The 12,243-nt window shown below is 41.8% G+C and overlaps 1 protein-coding gene and 1 non-coding gene across 2 annotated transcripts in view; both read left to right on the forward strand.

Annotated features, from left to right (window-relative positions):
* TESK2 (testis associated actin remodelling kinase 2) overlaps window positions 1-12,243 on the forward strand; it is a 102,344-nt gene that overhangs the window by 16,366 nt on the left and 73,735 nt on the right. The window contains exon 2 of the mRNA XM_074961858.1: window positions 4,840-4,961. Coding sequence (XP_074817959.1) covers window positions 4,840-4,961 — 122 coding nt within the window. The remainder of the gene's footprint in view (window positions 1-4,839; window positions 4,962-12,243) is intronic.
* LOC141993070 (U6 spliceosomal RNA) lies at window positions 4,349-4,453 on the forward strand. Its single transcript, XR_012640762.1, has one exon. It is a non-coding gene; the product is annotated as a U6 spliceosomal RNA (small nuclear RNA).

Genomic DNA, 12,243 nt, shown 5'->3' on the forward strand with positions numbered 1-12,243 from the left:
GAGGATCGCTGTGATGGACCTATTATGTGGGAATTTTTAGTTTGTTTCTTGTAGTGACAATAGAACAGGGAAATAGGATGCCTCTCAGATGGTGGATTTTAATGGTTTGTGGCTAGTGCCTGTCTGTGTGCAAAAGTGATGGAGCATGTTTGTGCGATTGATGAATATATCAAGTATAGAAAAGAAAAGTTCAAAAACTATTGTGGATGTAGTAAATTGAAACCCTCTCCTTTTCCATCCCAAATGCTTAGGATATACTTTGACCTTGACAGTGGATGTGAAGAAGCTGGGAGGCGAGGAGAGAATTCCAAATTGCTTCTATTTAAAACTCTAGCCATCTTCTGTCAGTCAGGTCCAGCTTTCTGTCGTCAGCAGATGAGTAGTTCTTTTTCTCTTTTCTGAATTGCTTGATTAGGCCTTCTATTTGTTGGACCGTTGTGGGCGGGTGAGTGTTTGAAGAAATGGTAAAGGTTAGTGAGAGGACTGATAGAAACTGGTCTCGGTATGTTTGATCATCTCGAGACAGCTGATTGTGTCGGTGGGCACACATGTGTGTTGGAAAGATGAATGTTACAGGGACATTGATCTGAGCTCATGTAGACTGTCTGCGTCAGTGTGGTGGTGGTAATACACTTTTTCCCATCCGTTCCCAGTGTGCAGTACAGTGCACTGGAAGATAATGTCCCAAGATGTTTCATGGGATGTACTGTAACTCCAGATGTTTATAACATTGGGAGTTGTGTGGCTAAATTGTGGCGCTCCACCACAAAAACTAACTTGGAGGCTGTATCATAAAAATACTTAACATAAAATTGTGTTAAGAAATTTATTTATAACTTCTTAAAATTAAAATGTCATTGTGGCACTATAGAAAGGTCTTCAGGAAGATGCAAATTTAGATGCATCAGTTCTACTATCAGTTACATGATTTTTATAACAAAATTGGGTACAAAGGAATGGCAATCTTCTTCTCTCATCTGAGGCTCTGGCGAAATCCTAAATCTGTATTTGTGATATCAGTCACTTCTGTAGCAATGGACTGGTATCCTAAACACAGGATCATGATTTCACTGCAGGCTCAAAGAGGAAGGAGAAGCTTCTTAAAAAAAACACACAAATGTTTTCAATGATTAAAAAGGAATGCAGGGGAAATGCTTTCAAAGCAAAACTTTTTTTGATAGAAATGTTTCCTCTTTACATTCCCCATGCAGATTCTGAAAAGGAGATTGTCAAGGTTCCTCCCCCACTCTGAACTCTAGGGTACAGATGTGGGGACCTGCATGAAAAACCTCCTAAGCTTATCTTTACCAGCTTAGGTCAAAACTTCCCCAAGGTACAAAATATTCCACCCTTTTGTCCTTGGATTGGCCGCTACCACCACCAAACAAATACTGGTTACTGGGGAAGAGCTGTTTGGACACGTCTTTCCCCCCAAAATACTTCCCAAAAACCTTGCACCCTACTTCCTGGACAAGGTTTGGTAAAAGCCTCACCAATTTGCCTAGGTGACTACAGACCCAGACCCTTGGATCTTAAGAACAATGAACAATCCTCCCAACACTTGCACCCTCCCTTTCCTGGGAAATGTTGGATAAAAAGCCTCACCAATTTGCATAGGTGACCACAGACCCAAACCCCTGGATCTGAGAACAATGAAAAAGCATTCAGTTTTCTTACAAGAAGACTTTTAATAAAAATAGAATTAGAAATAAGCAATCCCCCCTGTAAAATCAGGATGGTAAATACCTTACAGGGTAATTAGATTCAAAACATAGAGAACCCCTCTAGGCAAAAACCTTAAGTTACAAAAAAGATACACAGACAGAAATAGTTATTCTATTCAGCACAATTCTTTTCTCAGCCATTTAAAGAAATCATAATCTAACACATACCTAGCTAGATTACTTACTAAAAGTTCTAAGGCTTCATTCCTGGTCTATCCCCGGCAAAGACAAAATGTAGACAGACACACAAACCCTTTGTTTCTCTCCCTCCTACCAGCTTTTGAAAGTATCTTGTCTCCTCATTGGTCATTTTGGTTAGGTGCCAGCGAGGTTACCTTTAGCTTCTTAACCCTTTACAGGTGAGAGGAGATTTCCTCTGGCCAGGAGGGATTTTAAAGGGGTTTACCCTTCCCTTTCTATTTATGACAGAGATCAACAAATAAACTATTTTGGGGGCACCTCATGACTAACAAGTTTTGTATGCAACGGAGAGAGATGATGGTGTGCATTTGAGGCCAAATCTTGTGCTGTGACCTATTAGAGAAGGGATAGCTTGTGTGTTCTCTTATCAAAGTACTGGTGCAAAAACTCAGCTGTTTTAACTTTTATTAATCTTAGAAAATTTCTGTAGCTTATGTAAATACTGTAATAATATTATAAACATTTTGGTTATACGTTATAAAACCAGAGCAATCAAGGGAATATTTAGCAGATGCTTTAACCTGGGTGGTGAGATGATACTGAGTAGTACATGGACATCTTCAGAGTGCTCCACAAATTTAAAGTTCTCAACACCCCGGGCAGGTAGGTAAGTTTAATCATCTTGTTTTATAGATGGGGAGACTGAAGTGTAGAGGTGAAGTGACTTGCCCAGAACTATTCAATGAGTTAGTGACAGAGCTGACATTAGAATTTGGGAATTGACTCTCAGCCCTATGCTGTCTCAGCACACCTTGTTGCTTTCCTTATCTTGGCTTTGTCATGACTTTTATACCACAATGAAAAATTAAACTAACTCCCTGGGTTTCTTTTCTACTCCCACATCCCTCCCAATTGCCACTACTGAGTCTGAATCTGAGTTTGCTCATAAGTCTTTCAGGGCAGTTTTATGTAGAACATTCTGCTGAATTAGGTATAAGATTAACTCCTACCCCCACCCCCAGGCTGTGCCTGCTTATATCTAATGCCAAAGTCTGGAATAATAGCCCTCTGATCGAACTGTGTCTTTTCTCTCAAAATAAGACACTAGTCCCTTTTTGCTTTCTTCATTTGACCAAGAACAAGTTAATGAAGGGGAAATATGCACAGTTCTGTATCAATAAATTAATTGTAAAAAAAACCCAACCCCATACCTACTGTATTGTGGGCTCTTGGTTCTAAATTTACAGTGCCTGGTGGAGACAAATGTAACACTAACAGAAAAATGAAGTCTTTTTTTTTTTAAAAGCATATAATGAATAGATTTACAAAGTAATAGAAATTTTATTTCTTTTTCATTAGTTGTAAAATTTAATTTGGTTTGCCAAAGAAATATTGGGTAAAACTTATTTGTCCTTAGGTGTAGAATATATCACAGTAATTGTAAACTCACTGCTTTGCAGAACCAGCTATATGAAGTAACATTCAAGTTGTCAGACATGGCTTTTGGCTTAGTTCCTAATAACCAGCCTGTGTGGTACTGGAGCAGTGGTGGGCAGCCCGCGGGTCGCATACTGCCCGTCAAGGTAATCTGCTGGCGGGCCACGAGACAGTTTGTTTACATTAACTATCCGCAGGCATGGCCACCCGCAGCTCCCAGTGGCCGGGAACAGGGAATCGGGCCACTGGAAGCTGCGGACAGTCAATGTAAACAAACTGTCGCGGCCCGCCAGCAGATTACGCTGACGGGCAGCGTGCGACCCGCGGGCTGCCCACCCCTGCTCCAGTACCACACAGACTGATTATCTGAAGGTGAAACTGATTTTCATTTCCCAACCTGAGACAGATGTGAAAAGTAGAAAGCATAAATGATGACAAATGAATTGGATTGCTAGCATTTGCTCTTAATATCTGTTGTGTAGTGACGCAGGTAAACACTTGTTACAACTCAAGTTTTTTACCTTGACAGTGTGCTATTAGCAGCGTAAGAGGAATGGTTGTGGAATTTGATAATGTAAAGGAGAATTTGTTTATTGCTTGCTAATAGCCGTTTTGGGGGGGCGTCAGGCAGGAATACATGGCTGATCTTGCTTTTCTACTCCCATTCATCAGTTTGGCTAAGGTTTTTTTTGTGTGTGTTTTCTTGCTCAAAAAAAGTAAAAGCTTAACCTTTTTCAAAACTTCTAGTAATTAGAAGTGGGAATGGAGCCAAAATCTCGTGCAGGGGTGTGTGTGGAAAGAACTTGTGTAACAAAATGGAGCTGCTTTGCAATATAGATGAAGAGTTCCTCTCTCTGTCTCTGTCCTGATATCCAAAGACCTCTGTAGGGTTGGCTCTAGCTAGCTTCCAGATCACCTCTGGAAGATCATCAGTCACCATGATTTCTCATGACAGCAGCCTTCCACAGGAACAATGAAATTGTCATCACTGGTGGAGGAGGAGAGGAGGGGCTATTGTGCATTGGAGACAGCTTTCACGGGATTTAGAGTGTGGAACTCCCTCTCTCAAGAGAATTGGAACGATACAGAGAAGATTAGCATGGTTCTTGCGCAAGGATGACACGCAAATTCGGGAAGCGTTCCATATTTAAAAAGAGACTGAGTGACCATGGAAATAACTACGTTTGGAGCTAAATAAAAAAATGCATTTCTTCAGTGTACTTTTTCTTCAGTTTCTTTACGCTTGCTCATACAAATATGAACAAGCAAGCAAACCCTCTAAACTTAACAAGCTTTTTCTCCTACAAATAGTGACAGAAGGGGGAGAAATGATGGTTTTTAAATACTTGGGAGGTACTCAAGCACTCTGGTAATGGAAAGTCATGTTATAGGCTAGAGATGGCATAGTTATCAACTTGTTTCAGACATGAAGACCATATGTCCTGCTGCTTGTCATATGCTACTCTGTTAATGGCTCATTGACCTTACATTTCCTGCCATCAAAATGTCATCTGCTCATTTTGCTTTTATTCTGTAGGTGAGACATAAAACTTCAGACCAGGTGATGGCTTTGAAGATGAACATGCTGAGCAGTAACCGAGCAAATATGCTGAAAGAGATCCAGCTCATGAACAGGCTCTCTCATCCAAACATCTTAAGGTGCTGAGTTTTTTTCTGTTGGGTAGTAAGAGGGTGAGAGAGGGTTCCTAAGAACCTTTTTTTAAAGGATTTTTTGTATAACTGGAACTTTATGGATCCCCAAGATAGAGAGTCTCTAATTTTAAAATAGGATTTTTCATACTAGAGCATATTACCTAGATTGGCATTTTGCATCCAGTAATAAGCAATAACTGTTTCCTCAGACAAACATTAAGGTCTTCATAATGTAATTGTCCCTACAATCAATCAACTGATATGAAGGAAGAGATTTGATGTCTACTTACTGTCTTAATGTGCATAGGTTAAAACTATTGTGAAGGGTCACATAATAATCAAGCTTCAGGACTGAAGAATAGAAAGTAGAATTAAATTAGTCTGCTCTGATTAATACTTCTCCTTTCAAGGGTAAATCATCCAAATTTTGCAATAGCTTGTCATATGTCATTTCCAGATACTTCTAAACAGCTATTATTGTTGCACCCTTTGTTCCTTTTCAGTCTCAGACATACTTTCCTGAAGGTTAGGTGACCAGCAAGAGGCACTGTATGCATCCGATGAAGTGAGCTGTAGCTCACGAAAGCTTATGCTCAAATAAATTTTTAGTCTCTAAGGTGCCACAAGTACTCCTTTTCTTTTTGCGAATACAGACTAACACGGATGCTACTCTAAAACCTGCTTCAGCTGAGGCTGTAACATTGTTAGAATCTAATATGATGATGATTATCATCTGCACAGTGTACCCAAGTAACATAGGTATACTGTACAGATGATGATCATAATAACGTCCTGGCAGACATCCTGACTGAGCTATGATGATGACTGAAGTTTTTCCTTGGGGAGTCCATCAAGCTCAGAGCCTGTCAGTGTTTGTAAGCAGTGTAGGCTCATTTTGCCAATGTGCATTCCTTTACGTTTACACATGGTTAATTTATTGAACCATTACTCTGCAAAATACCCCCAGAATGTCTAAACCTGTAATACTTATTAAATTGAAATGACAGTTTCCTCTTCCATATTTTTAAATAACTCTGGTCCCAGTATCAAACCCTGGAATATACTCACTATTAACTTTACTGTTCTTTGGAACAACTCTTAACCAATTATTAATGCAAGGCAATATACACCTTACCCCTTTACCTCATTTTCCCCCCTTAATAATCACTCATGAGGAACACTTATCAGAAGTGTTTGAAAATCCCCATGAAGTACCCCTCCAGTTCACGTCAATCTATTTTATTATTTTTTTCCAAACAACAGTTTAGAGAGGCACAATTTTTTCTTACAGTAGCCGTGCTGATTTGACCTTATTAGATTATACTTATCCAAGTGCTGTACTAATCTACCCTTAATCAGACTCTCAGTCCTTCTTTTTCTTTACCAAGGTAGGGCTCACTGGCCTAATTCCCAGCATTTCTGTTGGTGTTCTCTTTTTTATTTATATTTTTTAGTGGCATCATGTGGGCAACTTTCAGTTCTTCGGGAACAATAACTTTTATAAAGAATATTCCTCACTTCATTTCATTCTGAATACTCAGTTGTGTGGTTCTCCTGGCAGCTGATAGAGTTGCACTGGAATACAATTTGGAAGAGACTTTGTTTTACAATCAGTGTATCTCAGTGCTTTCCATATCAAGTTTGCAAAACAGATGAATGTTCTAATTGCTAGTCTGTAATAGAGCCGGACTCACCTGGCGGCGCCTCCTGCTGGTTGTCCTTGGGAATTAGCTCATCTGCCTCTGGAGTGTCCTCTGCTGTCTGGTGATCCGCCTTACTGCTGGCCCCAGTCCCTCCCAGGACCCGGTGCCGCCTCCCACTGGGGTGCTGCCCTCTGGCAGTAAACCCCAACAATCCCTGAGGGTCTCCCTTCCCTGGGGAACCCCCACCCAGCCTCAGTCTTGGCTACTGCCAGTCATCGCTTAGCCCTGCTCCCTGGGGCAGACTGCAGTGTATCAGCCACTCATCACAGGTGAGGGGATTTGGACTTGCTGCCTCTGTCTACCTGTGGGCTGCCCCCTTGCAACCCCAGTACCTAATAGGCCCTAATCTAGGCCTCGCAGCCTGGGGGTTTCCAGGCCAGAGCTCCCCTGCTCCCAAGGCCTTTCCCCCTCATCCCTGCTCCAATCTAGGTACTCCCTCAGGTCCCTGCAGCCAGGCACTTCCCTTTCTGAATGCAGAGAGAGACTGGCTAAGCTTCAGCCTAGCAGCCCCTTTATAGGCCCAGTTGTGGCCATTTCCCCAATCAGCCTAGCTTTTCTTGCTCTCAGCCCTGGCTCTCTCCCAGGGCTGGCTTTTAAGCCCCACAGGGCAGGAGCGGGTAACCACCCGGCTACACAGTCCTACAAACTTGCTCTGAAAGTCAACCTGTTTCTTTTCTGGCTTGTGCTTTGTCATCACCAGTAATAGAGAATCTGTTGGCCAAATGCTGCGTTCAGTTACATCTAAGTAGTCCTGCTGCTTTTGGTGGGGTTGCACAGGTGTCAGTGAGAGCACAAGTAAATTGGGTCTAATACAGGGGTAACTGGATGAAATGTCCTGTGACGTAGAAGATCTGGCTAGATGATCTGATGTTGCCTTCTGGCATATTAATTTATGAATAATTTGAAAACAGTGGTGTTGCACAGATTGCTCTGAAATGGAACAATAATATATTCCAGTTTGCTCTGCCAGTGGGTCTGCAGAGCTGACAGTAATAAATCTTTATTCCCTCCCACTCACCTTAGGTAGGACATACAACTCTGATTATGTAAAAATGACCCCTTCTTATTCAGCTCACCTGTCCTGGTGTGTGTTCACTTTTTCAGAGTAGAATTCACTGAAGTTTTTCAAATTGCTTGATTTGAGGCTTCCTCCTTAGGGAAAAGTCACTGTCTATTAAAATTGCTGACTTTATCTTCCCTACTGGAAAGTGCCTTTGAAATAGGAATTTCTTCATTGTCTACAGTAAATTCCAATATAAAAATTGTATTTCACTTTGTCAGTTCTTCATCTCTCTCACACTTACTCCATGCCGATAGTTTGTTTTCTCTTTCTATTTTAGGTAATTGATATTTTGTGTTTGTCCTCTTCAATTTTAGTTCAGAATTGAGCCCTACCTGGCACAGTGTATTTTCCAGTCTCCTAAGGATGATTGTAGCAGGATTTCCACCTTTTAAAAAGTTGTTACTCTCTGTCCCCCAACTAATAACATGAAGTGCTACTCTGTTTAACCATGTGTATTTTACTTTACTCCTTTTCATTTATATATTTTTGTACAGATGTCTATACTCCATCTGTGCCTCTAATTCATTGTTGTAAGAAATGAGCCTACAGGCTGTTAATCCTGTTTGTTAAAACTTTTTTTGTTCATGTATGTATTCATATCCAACATGCATTTGCTTTTGCAATATTTAGTGCTGAGGGGAAAACCCACACATGTAAGTCTCATCTAACAGTAGCCTGGAGCACTATCAGATGTAGATTCTGTCATTAGGAGGATATTCTACAATAGTATGTTTATGTTGAAAGGTTTTCTGGGCTGACTTTCTGAGATTCTTATTTGGGTTGAAAGAGAACCGTTCTTTCTTAGTAAATTTTAAGTCTTTTGAATATGTAACTTTTCCATTCCAGGGATTTGAAGACTATTCTGTGCTTCAGCTTGCTTTTAACACTCTTTTCTTCATCACTTTTTAAATCTGTCCCCTCAAATTCTCTTCCTTTGTTATTGCTAGGGAAGGTTTTCTCTCTCACGATATCAAACCTAATTGTGCTGTGGTCAATGTTTAACTAATGCAGCTTCTTCACTTGACTCTCAGGTGAACTTTGGTCTTATGTAATAGGTAATTATAAGTCACCTCATCTCTAATAGGTAAATATAAGTCACCTCATCTCTTATAAGCTCTGATGTGCTGTAAAAAGCAATTGTTTTATGGCAGTGGTTTTCAAACTATGATCTGTACATCACCAGATGGCCCTCTTCCTTGTGTTCTGCAGACTGAAACCTTTTGAGAGCCATGCTGTGGGGGTTTTTTGTGTGGTTGGGAGGATCTTTTTCTTAGGAAGTGGTTTGCAAAATTATCTCTGTCCTCTCCACATTAACTTGTCTTCCTGGTGTAGTTAGTAGCCAGGAACCTCTTTATCTCATTGATGTTAATTGTTCTACCCTTTGTCTGACACTAAATTAGGTGGCTTCTTTTCACAAGCATTCCTGTTAACTCACACTTTAGCTTAAATATTCTAATATAAAGTTACTTGTTTTTTCTTTACTGATAAAATCACTGTCATCACTAATATTAATTAATTTCATTTGGTTGAAATTCTGCTTTTGCTTGTCTGCTGGCTGTATTGCCCCATCCTTATTGCTGGAAATTCCTGGCTATAGAATCATTTGTTGCCCCTGGCTCTGGGCATGCAATAAGTAGTCTAGCTGTGTTCTTTGTGTCTTGCATATTGTCACCAATATTAAAAGATTCCACTGCCCAAACTCTCCACTTCATCTGACCCAGCTGTGGTAGCTTGCTGGCTCAGGGCAAAGTTAAAACTGGGTCTCCACCTGTTGGAGACAATGCAGCCCAAGCTGCCTTGCTGTCACCCCGGTGACCTCATGTATATGTTGAACATGAGAATCTATAAAAATAGAATCTTTGGGTCTCCAACACAAACGTACCCTTGAGGAAAATGAGAAATTGCCCGTGCTACCCTATGGATTATCTCTGCACACACACAAACATAAAACAAAAATGGAGCCACTTTGTTCATCTCTCCAGGGGATATTTTTGAATATATTTTGTCACCTTCTCTTGTAGCTGTATTGGCACGGTGGAGCTAACAGAAATAAAAAGCAGTATAAACTTAGTTCTGTCATTAAAGTCATTAGGCATGACTCTGAACACACACTGGGAATAGATCTCTTGAGTAAGAAGGTGCCATTTTTGCATAATCATTTTCTGGGCCCTAACTTACATCATTCAATAGATGGTTTCAAGTTAACCCTTAAAGAGAAATGTAGGAGAGAAGTCTTGGTTGCTGATATTGACATGCATCATATCCAGGAGTTCCTACCCAAGGCAATCTACAGGACTCTGATCCTTGTGAGATCAATGCTCTTTTGTCCTGCTCTGTTCTACAGTGCTCACTAATGGAGCAGTCTGTTAACCCAAGTCCTTCCTCTCCTGTGCTGTCTTTTAGATTAGTGCATTTTCAGTATGTGATTGAATTTTAGGCTTTAATATCACTACTGTTTGCATGAAAAATGCTTCTTTATTTAATAAGTACTTTAGGGACCTTTATATATAAAAATGTTCTAGACACAAAGTCTTAGCTCATGTCTTAAATGTCCTCATGGGAGCACTTTAAAGTATTGCTGTGTGTTTGGCAGCGAACATGCAGGAAGATTGACTCATTGATTAAACCCCACCGTCTGCAAATGTAATAAAACTAAAATAAAGTCTGCGTATGTGTGTCGTTTGAGCTTTCTTGAAGGAGAATTTCGTTCATCTGCTCGCACATATAAATTCAGCATCCTTGAAATATAATGCCAATCTATTTTCTTTTGCTTCAGTTGGTCCCTGTCAAGCCCTCCCATCAGTGGAATAACTTATGATTTGAGTATGTTATAATAGGCTGACTGCTGGCATTGTTTTTAGCACACTCAATATGTTTATGCTGAACAATGATTTGTAATTAACAGATGGGAGTTGGAAAAAGATTTAACAGGTTTGTTTTCCCCTATTACCTGGATCCTCAAAAGAATTCTTTTAGAAATGGTTTGCACATACTGATGTAACATATATAAATATAAATAAAAATTTATGAAGCTGAAAAAGGGCTAGTTGAGATGACTTACCTTTGGACTAAAATGTGATATGGATTACAGTGTCAACGGTAAAAAGTTGTTAAAATGCATTTTTATTTAGTAGCCTCTAGTACAACTATGGAAGGTTTTAGTGCAGATTTACTGAAGTCATTCCCTGTGTTCGTTGTCACATTTTTGGGGTGCAGTCCAGACCAGTTAAAGGTTGTCATCTCCTGCCCAGTTACCCTGGGTACCTTAAAATGCCCTGCTGCTGTAGCTCCCTTGTCTGGACACTCCCAACCAGCCAGAGACGGCTCTAGGATTTTTGCTGCCCCAAGCAAAAAATTTTTTGGCTGCCCCCGCTTTTTTTTCGTGCCCCCTGGCTCTGCCACAACTCGGCTCCTTCCCAACCCCTTCCCCAAATCCCCGGCCCTGCCTCCTCCCCTGGGTGTGCTGCATTCCCCCCCCACCCCATTGCTTCCTGCGGCTCCCCCCCACAACCCCCAACCCTAGCTCACCTCCTTTCCGTCTGCTCCCCTGAACACGCCGCCACTCCGCTTCTCCCCTCTCCCTCTCAGGTGAGGGAGAGGCAGTGCGTTCAGGGGAGCAGGCGGAGCGGAGGTGAGCAAGGGTGGGGGGAGTGCAGGAAGTAATGGGGAGGGGGTAGAGGAACCGCTCCCCACCCCAGCTCACCTCTGCTCCACCACCGCTGCCTCCCCCGAGCGCGCTGCCACTTGGCTTCTCCCTCCCTCCCTCCCAGGCTTGCTGCCTGAAACAGCTGTTTCGTGCATGGCAAGCCTGGGGGTGAGGGGGGAGAAGCAGAGCGGTGGCAGTGCGCTCAGGGGAGCAGGCGGAGGCGAGCTGGGGCGGCAGGGGCACATTTCTAGGGGCAGCATGGCTGGCGCCGGAATGACGCCCCTAGAAATGTGCCGTCCCAAGCACCTGCTTGTTTTGCTGGTGCCTGGAGCTGGCCCTGCAACCAGCAAACAAACATGCACTGAGTCTGTGTTGTAAACAGCCCTGGTTCAGTAATTCTGACTCCAGCAGCTTGCTTGTTACACTGGTCTCTGCCAGTCTTGGTTACTACTAGCCAAGTGACCCCAACATAGCCTCAGTCCTGAACTTCCCCCAAAACCGCCTGCCTGCCAGCCAGCCAGAGACTCAGAGGACAATAATAACTTCACATGTGGCATTGTTATATATAATATATATTCCACAATGATACTAATGACCAATGTGGTGTTTAGTTTTCAGACGATACCTCATGAGATTTGTACAAATATCTTTGAAGTAGTGTGAGTAGGGTTTGACTACAGAGTGCTTAGGGTCATATCCATACCCTGCCCTCCACAGATATTCAGTGCCATAGTACAAGTATATTTATATAAGCCCTCATTTTCTCAGCACTGAAGACAGTGCATCTCACCAAGAGGAATAATCCTTAATGGATCAGCAAGCAGGTCTACTGCCTATCCAGATAAATGGAATCTCACTTGGGGCAAAGAATTTCTA

Source organism: Natator depressus, chromosome 8 (assembly GCF_965152275.1).
Source record: "Natator depressus isolate rNatDep1 chromosome 8, rNatDep2.hap1, whole genome shotgun sequence".
In the NCBI taxonomy this organism is placed as follows: domain Eukaryota; kingdom Metazoa; phylum Chordata; order Testudines; family Cheloniidae; genus Natator; species Natator depressus.